The sequence below is a fragment of the Hyperolius riggenbachi genome, chromosome 12 (genome assembly GCF_040937935.1).
Source record: "Hyperolius riggenbachi isolate aHypRig1 chromosome 12, aHypRig1.pri, whole genome shotgun sequence".
NCBI lineage: Eukaryota > Metazoa > Chordata > Amphibia > Anura > Hyperoliidae > Hyperolius > Hyperolius riggenbachi.
The window spans coordinates 218,434,971-218,450,626 of NC_090657.1; the positions used below are offsets into that span (position 1 = coordinate 218,434,971).

General features: G+C 45.0%; 1 protein-coding gene across 1 annotated transcript in view; it reads left to right on the top strand.

Annotated features, from left to right (window-relative positions):
- The window catches only part of USP43 (ubiquitin specific peptidase 43), a 130,783-nt gene that overhangs the window by 96,038 nt on the left and 19,089 nt on the right, over nucleotides 1–15,656 (top strand). Inside the window, exons 5-8 of the mRNA XM_068263425.1 lie at nucleotides 5,875–6,010; nucleotides 11,419–11,566; nucleotides 13,637–13,793; nucleotides 13,893–14,004. Of these exons, the coding sequence (XP_068119526.1) occupies nucleotides 5,875–6,010; nucleotides 11,419–11,566; nucleotides 13,637–13,793; nucleotides 13,893–14,004 (553 nt within the window). The remainder of the gene's footprint in view (nucleotides 1–5,874; nucleotides 6,011–11,418; nucleotides 11,567–13,636; nucleotides 13,794–13,892; nucleotides 14,005–15,656) is intronic.

A 15,656-nucleotide genomic window follows, 5' to 3' on the forward strand; every position in this document is an offset into this window, starting at 1 on the left:
TCCCCTCCTATTGTATCCTGTGTACCACCACCTCTTAGATTGTAATCCCGATGGGACTAGTCCTCTTCCCCTTATTCTGCATAGTTTGTTCCCTCAATAAGCCTGGTGGGACAGGTCCTCTTCCCTCCTACCATATCTTGTGTTCCTTCACCTCTTGGATTATAAGCCTAATGGGACAGGTCCTCTTCCCTCCTACTGTATCCTGTGTTTGCCCAACTCATAGATTATAAGCCTGATTGGGCATGTCCTTTCCCACCCCAACTGTATCCTGTGTGCCTACTGTTCTTAGATTGTAAGCCTGATGGGTCATGCCCCCCCCCTCCCCCACTGTGTCCTGTATGCCTACTGTTCTTAGATTATAATCCTGATGGGACAGGTCCTCTTCTCCTCTTCCCCTCCTTTTGTGTCCTGTGTTCCCCCACCTCTTAGATTTTGGACCGCATGGGACAGGTCCTCTTCTTCTGTTACTGTATCCTGTGTACCCCCTTCTCTTAGATTGCAAGCCTGATGGGACAGATCCTGGTCCCTCTTACTATATCCTGTGTTCCCCACCTCTTAAGCTGAATTCTCACTACCTGATGGCTCCAGCGACGTCCCCTTGACGACAAGCGTTCAGCGATTCCGCTTCCTGCTCCTGACGTTACACGATGGGGCGAACGGGCAGTCAAGCAATTGCGGTACTTTCCGTGGAGTCGTTGGGGATCTTAAATATCCAGTCCTCCGTGACTTCAGTTAACGGTGCGCGTAGCTCGCTATACGTTGTTCGCCTGATCGCCCTCCTGTACCCACGCCAATTGCCACTCAAAAAAAATCGCCGGTCGGAAGAATAGTTTGGAAATGCATGGTTGGGTATGGGCCTTTAGATTATAAAACTGATGGGACCGGTCCTCTTCCCCTCTTCTGTATCCTTTTTTTCCAGACCTCTTAGGTTGTAACCATAAACACTGGTTCACACGACAGTCAGGGGTTCCGGGCTCTGCTACTGGCCGGGACCCCTAAACCACCATGCCATACCTAGAGGGAGGTACAGCTGAGCCCTGATGGTGAGAGGTCCAGGGCTCACCTGTACCCCCCTCTTGGTATGGCATGGTGGGTTTAGGGTTCCCTGGCTCTGCTACTGACCGGGCCCCCAAAACCACCTGACTGTCATGTGATGTGTTTGTGGTTTTAAATGTCTTTGTTTGCAGCTTCCAGGATGCGGTTGGTAGGTGAGTGGTTTGGGAGGGGACCAAGAGGGGGTAGTACCTGCAAGCGGTGTACCTGCTAGTGACGTAATCCATGATTGCGTCCGACCGAAGCCTCCCACCTGAATGCTGCTAAATGTATGCAATTCCTGCCAGATTTGGTACGGCAGGCAAAGGGTGTATACCATTACACTTGATTGGCTGATAGGCTGCCTGCTGGAACGCCCACCCAGCGGGAGGTGACGACGGACCCGTCGTTGCCTCCAGTCCGGCGTGTGTACGGACCTTACACACTTCTGATTTTTGCAAACGACGGGGTCTGTCGTTCATCTGATAAGACTGGACTTATCAGCTGAACGACAGACTGTACACATGCCCAATTTGACGTCCAAACGACGGGTCGTTTGCGAAAATCAGACGTGTGTACGAGCCTTTAGAATGTAAGACTGATGGAACAGGTCCTCTTCCCTCCTATCATATCCTGTGTTCATCTCTTATGCTGGGTACACACGGTAAGATTTTCTGTGCGATTTTCCCACCCGATCGTGTTTTTCCGCTCGATTCTGCACTCAATTCTGCGCTCGATCCTCTTATCTTCGCTTGTTTTTCTTATCTTTGTCCATTCACTTCTATGAGAAATCTAGCGCAGAATCTGTCGGGAGCAATATCGGACATGAGGGATTTTATCAATCGGATCCATCTATCGCACGGAAAATCGTACCGTGTGTACCCAGCATTCGATTGTAAGCCTAATGGGACAGGTCCTCTTTCCCTCCTACTGTATCAGAATCAGAATCAATTTATTTTCGCCAAGTAAGTTTGCACCTACAAGGAATTTGTCTTGGCAGTTGCTTAACAAACACAAACAAAAACAATACAAGGACAGACAGTGTGAATATTACAAGTTAAGGACATTATAAGTATAGTGGCAGTAAGCAATGTGAGAATTGTTCATGTTTAGTTCTGTGCTGATTACTTTCAGTCCTGGCAGCTCTAACGTGGTTCAGCATTAAGTATGGCTACCGCTTGAGGAAAAAAACTGTTCCTGTGTCTAGAGGTTTTGGTAGCGATTGACCGGAATCTTACTCCTGAAGGCATGCGCTGGAAGATGGAGTGAGCTGGGTGAGAGGGGTCAGAGGCAATTTTGGTTGCTCTCTTTCTGCACCTGCTAGTGTAAAGATCCTGCAGGGAAGGTAAGCTACAGCCAATTATCCTTTCCGCTGATCGGATGATGCGCTGCAGCCTCCCCTTTTCTAATGCTGAGCAGGAGCCGAACCATACAGTCATAGATGATGTTATGGTTGATTTGATGATTGCAGTGTAGAACTGCACCATTAGATTTTGAGGTAGGCCAAACTTTTTCAGCTGCCGTAGATGGTACATCCTCTGCTGCGCTTTCTTGACAATAGTGGCAGTGTTGTTGTCCCATTTTAAGTCGTTTGAGATCGTGGACCCAAGAAACTTGAATGACTCTACTTGGGTTATTGTGGATCCATTTATGGTTAAGGGGAGGTGCTGGGGGGGAGATCTCCTAAAGTCTATTATCATCTCCATGGTTTTGAGAGCATTTAGTTCCAAGTTGTTGCTGCTGCACCAGGAGGAAAGCTGTCCCACCACATGCCTGTATGCAGACTCATCCCCGTTTTGAATGAGACCAACAACTGTTGTGTCGTCTGCAAACTTCAGAACCTTAACAGATGGATCTGTGGAGATGCAGTCATTGGTGTAAAGTGAGTACAGCAGTGGGGAAAGCACACAGCCCTGGGGTGCACCAGTACTGACTGTCAGAGAGCTTGATGTGAGTTTACCAAGTCTAACACGCTGTCTTCTGTCGGTTAAGAAGTCGGTTATCCATTTGCAGAGGGATTCAGGTATATGTAGCTGGGAGAGCTTGCTGTGCAGCAGTGATGGAATTATGGTATTAAATGCAGAGCTGAAATCTATAAATAAAATCCTGGTGTAGGTTCCTGGGATATCTAAATGCTGTAGTACATAATGCATACACATGTTCACGGCATCGTCTGCGGATCTGTTAGGCCTGTAGGCAAATTGCAAAGAGTCCAGCAGGGGATCTGTGATGGATTTCAGATAAGTCATTATCAGTTTTTCAAATGCTTTCATGACCAGTGATGTCAGCGCAACAGGCCTGTAATCATTTAAACATGCAGGTTTTGTTTTTTTTGAATTGGTACAATAGTTGCGCTTTTAAAACAGGCAGGAACAATTGAGAGTTCTAGAGATGCTTTGAATATGTCTGTAAATACAGGCGCTAATTGGTCGGCACAGAGATTCAAGCATTTCGCAGACACAGCGTCTGGTCCCATTGCTTTCCTGGTGTTTTGTTTTTTAAAGAGTCTGTTTACATCTGATTGGCATATTGTTAGAGCATGCACATCTGGGGACAGGTCAATAGATTGTGTCTGGCCTCCTGTGTTGTGTAGTTGCTGAGGCACCGCAGGGGGTGGAGACGTTGGCTGGCAGGAAGAGTGTTCAGTTTGCCTGTGGCAGAGATGCAAATTGCCTTGTTGTGTTTGGCTTTTGTTGGTAGTGTCAAACCTGCAATAAAATGTATTCAGCTCATTTACAAGCTGCAGGTTATGTAGTGAGGGGGGAGGAGATTTCCTCCTGTAGCTGGTAATTTCATGTAGAGATTTCCATATTGTGGATGAGTCGGCGTTAGAAAATTTTTCCTCGAGTTTTTGTGAATAATCTTTTTTTGCGTCGGTAATGGCTCTCTGCAGTTTGTATTTCGCAGCTTTGTAGAGGACTTTATCGCCTGTACGATATGCCCTTTCTTTATCGAGGCGCAGCTTCCTAAGATGTGATGTAAACCAGGGTTTATCGTTATTGTACCTGGTGCACTTTTTTGTGGGTATGCAGGACTCTTCACAAAAGGTAATATATGATGTCACAGCGTCAGTGTATTCATTTAGGTCACTGGAGGATTCTTTAAATAAATTCCAGTCAGTTAAATCAAAGCAGCTCTGCAGTTTTTCTACAGCTTCACTAGTCCATTTCTTAACTGTGGTCACTACAGGTTTGGCAGTTTTTAGTCTTTGGATGTATGTTGGGATAAGCTGTATAACAGCATGATCAGAGTTCCCCAAAGCTGCCCTGCTGACAGAGTGATATGAGTCCTTAGTCGTAGTGTAACAGTGATCAAGTGTCTTACCTTCTCTAGTTGCGCTTGTGACGTGTTGCCTGTATTTGGGGAGTTCTTTGGAAAGGTTAGCACTGTTGAAATCCCCTAGTATGATAAAAAAAGAATCTGGGTACTCCCTTTCCACCTCAGTGATTTGATCTGCGAGATCTTGGAGCGCAGGCTGCATACATGTTTGTGGAGGGATGTACACAGCAGCCAAAATAAATGAAGAAAACTCACGGGGTGAATAGTAGGGTTTGCAGTTTATGAAGAGTGTTTCCAGCCCAGCCGAGCATGTCCTCTTAATAACTGTAACATCCATGCACCATCTATCATTAATATAGAAGCAGAGTCCTCCACCTTTGGTTTTGCCAGAAGTAAGTGGGTCCCGGTCAGATCTGTAGAGTGTAAATCCATTAATCGGCAGAGCGTTGTCTGGAATAAGCTCAGATAGCCAAGTTTCTGTGAAGCAAATAGCCGCAGAGAGATAAAAGTCCTTCTTTGTTCTGATCAGTAGTTGAAGCTCATCTAGTTTGTTGCATATGGACCTGACATTAGAGAGTAGGATTCCAGGTAGTGGAGAGCGCAGTCCTCTGCGTCGAAAGCGAGTCTGGATCCCAGAGCGTTTGCCTCTTCTTCTAAGCCTCGCTGCCTGGTTCAGCACTGTAGCTCCACTGGTCAGAATCCCCAGAAGATCAAGAGTAGATGAAATATCCAGAGGTAGATTATATTTAGCTAAGTTCCGAATGCTCAGTAGTTGTTCACTGGTGAAGGTTATCCGGGTTGGGTTGCACAAGGCAATGTTGAAAAACAAAAATACATAAAACAAACATAGAAAGACAGAGCAAGCTGCCGAGGCTGCCATCTCCAGGCGCCTCCTCCTCCAGCTAGACTGTAAGCCTGATGGGACAGGGCCTCTTTCCCTCCTACTGTACCCTGTGTTCCCTCATCTCTTAAGGTGGCCACACACGATACAATAAGATGATCTGATTTTACAGCAATTTGATAAATCTGATCGGATCTCCCGAAAAAATGAGGGCTTTCTTTTCATTCGACTGAAAAATCTGATCGGATTTCCCTTTTTTTTTAATTATTTTTATCGATCCGGAATGCTGGAAATTTTTCTTTGATTTTTCTAAAGATTGTCAATTTATTAATATACACAACCTAGCAATTTTCAATCAGTCAGAAAAATTGATTGCTATTCTTGAATTGAACAGATATTTAAAAAATTGTACGGTGTGGGTCCACCTTTATGCTGGGAATACATGGGTCGATTCTGAGCTGATAAGATGGTTAGATAGATAATTTCCGATCACCGTTCCATCGTTTTGCCGCTCGATTTGTCATTGAAATGAATTGAAAAAAGATAAGAATAACGAGCGGAAGATGAGAGAGACGATCGGGCGCAGAATCGAGCGCCAGAGTCCACCCCTGTATTCCCAGCATTAGACTGTAAGCCTGGTGGGGCGGGGACATTGCTAATGTGTTGTACTGCTCTGTTTAGTGTAGGATAATAACTCTTCCTATGGTTGTGTTTGTTTCCAGGGCTCTTAATGTCACTTTAGTGTTCCAGTCTAAGCAGCACCGGTTCATTCGCCACGGTCTGGCCGTACCGTTATTTGGCACAGTTGCGGCGCTGCGTCAGATGGTGGCAGACGCAGGCATGATACCCGCAGAGCAGGTAAGTGTGACCCTCCCACTGGCGTGTGTGGACTGAAGCTTTGTCTGCCTCACAAATATCACTGTTCACCACTAAGACATTGTGCATTGTTACCACTTATGCTGGGTTTACACCATACAATTTTCTGTTCGATTCTTTTGTAGAGATGGGCCGAACGGTTCCAGGCGAACTTTGGGGGTTCGCGTTCGCCTGCATCAGGCGAACTTTTGCGGAAGTTCGATTCGCCCCATAATGCTGTATTGAGCAAAATTTTTAGCCTCCATTTCACTGTTAGCAGACATGTTATTGTCAAACACACTGCTTTCAGTGCTAGAGAGCCCGCCCGCCCACCCTCCCTTCAAGCTAGGTCCTTTATACCATTTGACTCAGTTGTCTGCCTACACTAATTAGTTATGGGACAGCTGCTACACACTCTGCTAGGGAGATTTTAATTGGCCTCCCTCCTCCCACCTCCCTCCTCCCACCTCCCTCCTCCCTCCTACCCTTCTACCCTTCTACCTATTCCCTCCTCCCTCCTACGGGAGGGAGGAGGGTCTCTTCTGCCAGGGAATTATACTATTTTAAAAACCAGTATACATCATACCATAGCCGGGAATTGAACCCAGATCTCACTGTGTGGTGGGCACGTCACCCTAAGCACTGTACCACTACAGTAGTAAGTGAAGCTAATGGTTCTATTGCATTGAGCATAAATGTTAAATTTTAGGCTAGCTTCACTTACTTCTGTAGTGGTACAGTGCTTAGGGTGACGTGCCCACCACACAGTGAGATCTGGGTTCAATTCCCAGCTATGGTATGATTTGGTGTTTGACATTTTTGTAAGATCTGACAAGATTAGCTGCATGCTTGTTTCTGGTGTGATTCACACTACTGCAGCCAAATAGATCAGCAGGGCTGCCAGGCAACTGGTATAGCTTAAAAGGAAATCAATATGGCAGCCTCCATATACCTCTCACTACAGTTCTCCTTTAAGCAACCTAATGGTTCTATTGCATTGAGCATAAATGTTAAATTTTAGGCTAGCTTCACTTACTTCTGTAGTGGCTATCTGGCAGGTAAATCTAACAGAAAATTGTATGGTGTAAACCCAGCATTACAACCAGCATTGTCCAAATTGTGTTAATGGACAACTGTAGTGAGCATTATATAGAGGAGGCCATATTTATTTCCTTTTAACCAATACCAGTTGCCTGGCTGTCCTGCTGATCCTCTGCCTCTAATACTGTTTGCCCTAGACCCTGAACAAGCATGCAGCAGATCAGGTGTTCCTGACATTATTGTCAGATCTACTAGATGCATATAATTGGGTATCGTCCTTTTTTTTGAAAGGTGAAGGATCAAAAAACACAAAGTCCTCTTAAAGGCAATCCACCTTGCCCATAAAACCTGAATAATTTATAGAAAAGGACTTAGATTCAAAGAACGAGGAGGTATAGTGCAGTTTTGGCAAAATCTTGTAGAAAAACTTTATTGGTACAAAATATCAAAAAATATTAAAAGCTTTTTCAATTCCACGTAATTAGTCTTCATATGATCAATTCAATACCATAAGACATGAATGATTGAAACTGATTGGTAAATATTATATTCTGGCTTGATGCAATTTTAAAAAAAGTTTCCTATTTTACAGGCAACGACATGTTCGTTTCGGGCTCCTTATGTCGTAAATTTGCCCTTCATCAGGCCGTAATACACATTGTATGGCGGAAAAAACAGCGCAATGCCAGAAAATTACAAAAAATTAAGCACAGGCATCCGGACCAAGCAGATGCACATAAGGATTCTTCCACGGCGTCACGAAAAAAGAACGCTGCTAGAGTGGGACTCCCACTCTAGCAGCGTTCTTTTTTCGTGACGCCGTGGAAGAATCCTTATGTGCATCTGCTTGGTCCGGATGCCTGTGCTTAATTTTTTGTAATTTTCTGGCATTGCGCTGTTTTTTCCGCCATACAATGTGTATTACGGCCTGATGAAGGGCAAATTTACGACATAAGGAGCCCGAAACGAACATGTCGTTGCCTGTAAAATAGGAAACTTTTTTTAAAATTGCATCAAGCCAGAATATAATATTTACCAATCCGTTTCAATCATTCATGTCTTATGGTATTGAATTGATCATATGAAGACTAATTACGTGGAATTGAAAAAGCTTTTAATATTTTTTGATATTTTGTACCAATAAAGTTTTTCTACAAGATTTTGCCAAAACTGCACTATACCTCCTCGTTCTTTGAATCTAAGTCCTTTTCTATAAATTATTCAGATTATTGTCAGATCTGACAAGATTAGCTGTATGCTTGTTTCTGGAGTGATTCTGACACTACAGAAGCCAAATAGGCCAGCAGAACTGTCAGGCAACTGGCATTGATTTAAAAGGAAATAAAATATGGCAGCCTTAATATATACCTCACTACAGTTGTCCTATAAAGCGGTCCTGAACTCAGAACTTCCTCTCTGCTGTAAAAGATAAGCAACAGCATAATAACATTTAGAGGAAAAAACATTTTGATACAGTTGGTGCAGTGTGTCTACTTCCTGCTTTCATGGGAGTAGACATAGGGTTAACATTCTGTTTTTACAAACTAGCTGCTCAGCCAGCTGACACAACTTAGAGCTCAAATTACAGTTGTGATTAGTCAAAGATGAGGGGGAATTAGACAGGCTAAACTCTCTAAATACATACAGGGTGCATTTCTCTCTGTTTTTCTTCTGTCCTGTGCAAGAGTTCAGGTCCACTTTAAAGAAAAACATTACTGATACAGCTTACAGAACTCTTGCAATAAATCTGCAGTGTGTCTACTTCCTAGTTTCCTGGAAGCAGCGAAAGGGTTAACATCCTGTGTTGACATATTAGCTGTGTCTGCCGAGACAGCCAGCTAATTCAGCTGAGAGATCAAATTACACTTGTGATTTCTTACGGGTGAGGGGGAATTAGACAGGCTAAACTCTTTTAATACATACAGGGTACATTTATTTCTGTTTTCCTTGTGTCCTGTGCAGGAGTACAGGTCCACTTTAAGCATTCACAAGTCCCTGACATCCATTGGCCAATCAAAATCGGATGTGTGTGCACAACTAACAATTAGGCAGCTTGGTTGGGACTCCCATAACTTTTTGGGGTTCAGGAAGAAGGGAGAAATCAAGAGAAAATAAAATATGTATTTGTTCTCATACAATGGCCACTCCGTGTAGCTGGATACAGGCTTCCCCAAGATGGCCACCACCAGGAGTCCACAGCTGCAGACCACCTTTGTCTGCTTTGTCTTGCTTCAGATTGTCTATGATGGGAATACAGTTTATTACACTAGACACAGAACATTTATACTGTATATACTCCAATACAAGTTGACCTTGTGTATAAGACAACTTTAATGTTCAACCCTCTTAAAGGGAAGGTCCAAGCAAAAAAAAAAAATGAGTTTCACTTACCTGGGGCTTCTACCAGCCCCATGCAGCCATCCTGTGCCCTCGTAGTCACTCACTGCTGCTCCAGTCCCCCGCTGGGAGCTTTCTGACCTCGGAGGTCAGGGCCGAATTGCGTACATTTTTACACATTCCCGCTAGTGCAGGAACATTAACGCATACATTTTTACGCGTTAGTGGTGCAACGCGTAAATTTTTGTTCCTGCACTAGCTGGAATGCGTAAAAATGTATGCAATGTGGCCCTGACCTCCGAGGTCAGAAAGCTGCCAGCGGGGGACTGGAGCAGCAGTGAGTGACTACAAGGGCACAGGATGGCTACATGGGGCTGGTAGAAGCCCCAGGTAAGTAAAACTCATTTTTTTTTTTGCTTGAACCTTCCCTTTAAAGGGGAACTTAAGCCTAAATAAACATACTGTCATTAAGTTACATTAGTCATGATAATTAAAATTGATGGGTAATATAATCTCTTACCCAGCCTGTTTTCAAAGAACAAGCAAATGTTTGTGATTTCATGGGGGCAGCCATTTTTTTGGTTGAAAGGGAGCATGAGACACAGTTACAACTGTCCTGTGTCCTGATCACCCCTCCCACATGTGTGCGCTAGGCTTCAAATCTCAAACTCAAAATAAAAAAATAAAAAAATTGCGCCAAAACAGCAGAAGGAGAGCAGCAGCATCAGAAATCCCATCATGCTTTGCACAGCATCAGGGGAAAATGCCTGGGCAGATTTATTTTATGGGGCTGAGCTTAGATTCTGTGCAGCTAAAATGAGTTCTGATGCTGTGAAACTGTTAATCAGCAAGCCTTTTCTGTGCTGCTGAGTAGATTTTTAGTCTGGAGGTTCACTTTAAGCTGGACTTTTTTATTGACTTAATTATAAGTCTACCTAGCAAAGTTAATGGCTGCACTTGGGGCTCACGAGGAGTTAATGGCTGCACTGCATACAGCAGAGGTGCCCACACTTTTTCGCCTTGTGAGCTACTTTAAAAAAAATTAGCAAGTCGAAATGATCTACCTATGTACAATTTTAGGAGCACACTTGTATACACAGAATGGAAAATGTAGTGGGGTCGGGATCTGCCATGAAGTCCTTCACAATCTACCTAATGGGCACCAATAACATACAGTATTGCAGCCATTAACTCCTCCTGTCCCTAAAGTGCACCCAATTCCTCCTCCAGGCCCCCAAGTGCAGCAATTATTCCCTCCCCTTCCTGCAGCCCAGTATTTCCGCCCCTCCCCTTTCCTTGTTAATTGTTGTGGCCAGGACTTTTAGACCTGTGTTATCTTGGCATTTCATTTCCTCAAAGTATAACTTACCACTGGGTACATTGCTGCAAATGGGAATGTCACTATTAGTACGCTCATTACTCAGTGTGCTCAGTGTTGCCCATAACTCGCGTATAAGCCGACCCTATACTTTTATGAAGTGAATCAGACCTAAATTTCTAGACTTATACTCGAGTATCTCTCTTTTCTCCTGGCTACAGCAACTAGGGTGTGCTCAGACAGTAGCAATGTTAGGGAGTCTTGCCTAATGTCTCCTTACTGAATAGGTGCTGGCTTACTGAACAGTAGGAGCCAAGATTCAAACTTTTTTGTGTCAGAGGCAGGCCCTTAAAGCAGACCTGAACACGGAACTTCCTCTCTGCTCTAAAAGATGCGCAACAGCATCATAACCTTTAAAGAAAAACATTTCTTTGATACAGCTGATGCCAATAAATCTTCAGTGTGTCTACTTCCTGCTTTCATGGAAGCAGACATAGGGTTAACAAGTACATTATCCAGCAGTAATGAGGAGAGTATTCAGGTTTGGTCGTGTCACAGAGAGGTGTGATGTGACAGATAGTGTATGGAAGGGAAGTAGAGGTGATTATTGGTGAAGATTGTCTTGATGGGGCAACGGTGAGCAAGCAGTGCAACATCTAAAAGATCAGTAGACTTTCCAAGTTTATTGTTGGAATCCTTGTATTTATTCCCTCAGGTAGTCCTGGCAGAGCTGTTCTCCAATGGGTTCCAGAGATCCTTCTCAGACGATGAGGACATGAACACGATTGCGGAAGGCGATCCAGTCTACGCGTTTCAGACTCCCCTTCCTGCGCCCAAAGCGTCCAGCTCTGGAAGAACCTCAGGTGCGTTTCTCTGTAGGAATGTCTTTCCCCCACCTCATGGAGAGTCCGGTCACGGCCCACCGAGTCCCCAGCACTGAGTTGTGGATTCAGCTTACCTTTATTGTCATACCTTCCCTCATTTCGCACATCACAATAAGTTCCTAACCAGATGTCCTCTCCCACAAAACTGTCCATAAATGTCGTCTCACGTTGGTTTCTCCAAAGAGAACATTCTCAGAGGAATAGATGGCTCTATAGATGTTGTATTCTTTACCACTAGTCTCCTGTATGGAGGAGGAAGGAGCAACCAATCTAAACAAATGCTGAGATCCATCTTTATTCCTTCTCCCATCTAGGGTTTCCTCGGGTTATCATTATGTTGATGGTCTCTGGTAGAGACGATCATTGGGGAGGATGCCAACTTTCCTATGGCTTCTCTTCCTTCATGTTCAGCACCGGATAGAGCAGTCCCACTTGCATTCCATGTGCAGTCCCCTCATTTATGTGCATCATGACGCCCCCCTCCCATTTCTCGTGTAGTCTACTGTATAAAGCAGCCACCCCTTGCCTGTGCTGCAGCCACCTTCCATTGTATGTGTATATCCCTCTCTGTAACATACGTGTGCTGCAGCCCCCTCTTATTCTATGTGCAGCCTCCTCTTCCATGTGTAACATACATATACAGCACTCCCATTCCATGTACAGCCCCCTCTTCCCTGTGTAATATCCATATGCAGCCCCCCTGCCATTCCATGTGCAGCCCATTCTCTTACCTGTGTAATATCCCTGTGCAGCCCCCCTCCTCCTCCCAATCAATGTGCAGCCTCCTCCTCCCAATCAGTGTGCAGCTCCCTCCTCCATGTGTAACATCCATATACGGCAGCCCCTTTCTCTTCCCTGTGTAATATACATGTGCAGCCCCTTCTCATTGTGTAACATCCACATACAGCAGCCCTTTCCCATTCCATGTGCAACCCCATCTTCCCTGTATAATATCCATGTGCAGCTTCTCCTCCCTCCCAGTCAGTGTGCAGCCCCCTCCTCCATGTGTAACAAGCATTTACAGCAATCCCCTCCCATTCCATGTCGGAATCTCTTCCCCATGTACAGCTTTTCCTCCTCCCAATCAGTGTGCAGCCCCCCTCCTCCATGTGTAGGATCCACATGCATTAGCCCCCTCCCATTCCATGCACAGCCCCCTCTTCCATGTGTCACATCCATGTACAGCAGCCCCTCTCCTTCATTATACAGCTGTGTGGGGCAGCAGCTACCCTGCTCCATGTGTTGCTGAAATTTATAGTGGGGATAATCACCGAAATGCAAATAATTCTGAGTTGAAGCAGGATTATGTAAATTCTGGATGCAAATCTATGCGGCTTGAAAATAGTCCACCTGACGGGACTAAAGATGTCGCCACCTGTGATGAAATTCAGAATGCCAGTGTGGAAGAGGAGGTTTTACAATGGGCTGACTAATGTATAAGTCAATATATTGTTAAAAAAAATTACCATACCCTCGAATATAAGTCGACCTCGTGTATAAGCCGACCCCAATATTTGACACTCTTAAGCTGGAATTTTTTATTGACTCAAGTATAAGTCTACCCAGCAAAGTTAATGGCTGCACTCGGGGACCAGGAAGATTTAACAGCTGCACTTGGGGAACAGGAGGGGCTAATGACTGCACAGTATTGCAGCCATTAACCCCTCCTGTCCCTAAAGTGCACCCAATACCTCCTCCAGGCCCCCAAATGCAGCAATTATTCACCTCCCTTCCTGCAGCCCAGTATTTCACCCCCTCCCCTTTACTTGTTAATTGTTGTGGGCAGGACTTTCACACCTGTGTTTTTTTGGCATTTCCTTTATCAAGAAAGTGTCACCACTGGGTACATTGCTGCAAATGGTAATGTCACGATTAGTACACACATTACTCAGTGTTGCTCGTGACTCGTGTATAAGTCGCCCCCTATACTTTTACGTAGTGAGTCAGACCTAAATTTTTAGACTTATAGTCGAGCATATACAGTATTGCTTTTTACACTACAGTTCCTCTTAAATTGAGCTTTTTCTTGTCCCTGTTCCTCCTGTGCAGGGTATCCGCACAACCTCCCCGCCTCCCCCCGCGGCTTTGATGGAAGCTCGGCGAAGTTGCCCGGCGGAGGATCCGCCTCCTCGGAGTACCTGTCCTCCAGCTCCAAAGTGCTCATCCTTCTGTGCAATGTGGATGGCATGGGTCAGCAGGCCAGCAGGTATGGCTTGTTCATTAGCGCTTTCACGCTTCGGCTCACTCCCTGTCCACTATTTTGTTTGCTTGGCGTGTAACACGTGTGTCATTTATTTCTGCACAGGTTTGGCCCTCCACTGGTGTTGAGGGAAGATCGGGCTTTGTCTTGGGATCAGCTGCAGCAAAGCATTCTGGGGAAGATGCGTTACTTAATGAAGAGTGATGCACAAATACCTGTAAGTACACTTCTTGCCTTGTTCTCACTAAGATCTTGTCACACAGGTGACACGGTGCCTAAGTGATAAGTGACAAATAATCTTGCAGCACTAGAGTCAGACTCATTCCCCTGGCCAGGACCATGCTATTTGTGTGTGTGTGTGGGGTTCCTCCTGCAATTCAAAACCATACAAGTAGATTAAATGGCTTTGCAAATCCCAGTTGTAGACTGTGATTAGTACATTAGACTGTGAGGCCCAGTTAAGCGACAGTGATGCGAACTGCAAGAGGACAGTCCCGCGGCCCAACTGCAAAAGTCCCACGGACTAGCAGTGGGTCGCGGACCACAGGTTGGGGACCCCTGAAGGATACATCCGAGGACATTACAAATAAAAGAATTCCACTTACCTGGGAATTTCTCCAGCCCCTGCCAGCCGTCATGTGCCTTCGCCGCAGCTCCGCTCCACGCTGGTGGCCCGGCGTCCCCTCTGGCGCCATACTGCGCCTGCATAAGCGGCTCTCAGTCGTGCTGATGTCATCCGGACTGTACTGCAGAACAGTCTAGATGACGTCAGTGCGATTCAATGAGCTGCACAGTGGAACGCAAGAATATGGAGGAAGATGCCGACCTGGCGAGGTCAGCCTCTGCACTGGATGGGACCAGGAGCCAATGGAGCTGCGGCGAAGGGCACGGGTCGGTTGCCAGGGGCTGGAGGAACGGCGAGGTAAGTGGATTTTTTTTTTTTCTCGGACCTTCCCTTTTAATGTACTTAAATGTGTTTTTAATGTACTTAAAGTGAACCTCCGGACTAAAAATCGACTCAGCAGCACAGAAAAGGCTTGGTGTTTCTTTAACAGTTTCACAGCATCAGAACTTTGTTTCTCTTATACAAGCCTTATTTTTAGCTGCACAGAAGAAAACTGCCCGGGCTTTTTTCCCCTGATGCTGTGCAAAGCATGATGGGATTTCTGATGTTGTTGTTCTTGTTGTGCTGTTTTGGTGGAATTTTTTTTTTTTTTTTTTTTTTTTTTTTTTTACATTTTGAATTTGACATTTGAAGCCTGGCGTGTGCAGCTGGGAGAAGTGATCAGGACACAGGACAGTTGGAACTGTGTCTCCTGCTCCTTGTCACCGCCTTTCAACCAAAAAGATGGCTGCCCCCATGACAAAGATGGCAGCCCCCATTAATCACAAACATTTGCCTGTTCTTTTAAAACAGGGTGGGTAAGAGATTATATTACCTATCTATTCTAATTAACATAACTAATGCAACTTAATGACAGTATGTTTGTTTAGGCTGAAGTTCCCCTTTAAAGAGGAACGTTAACCAAGGATTGAACTTCATCCCAATCAGTAGCTGATACCCCCTTTCCCATGAGAAATCTTTACCTTTTCCTGAATAGTTCATCAGGGGAGTCTGTATGGCTGAAATTGTGGTAAAACCACTCCCACAGTGTGATGTCGGGGCCATTGCATTGTGGGAAATATCTTTTTCCAACTGGGAAGCAAGCAACCTCTCCCTCTTTGCATAGAACTCTTGGTAAACAATCATTACGCAGAGATCACCTGGCAGGACTAAAGATATGGGACCTGTGGGAATTTTCAGAAAATGGATCAGAGTGAGGAAAGATTTTACATTGGGCAGACACTAAGTTAAACATTTATAAATTA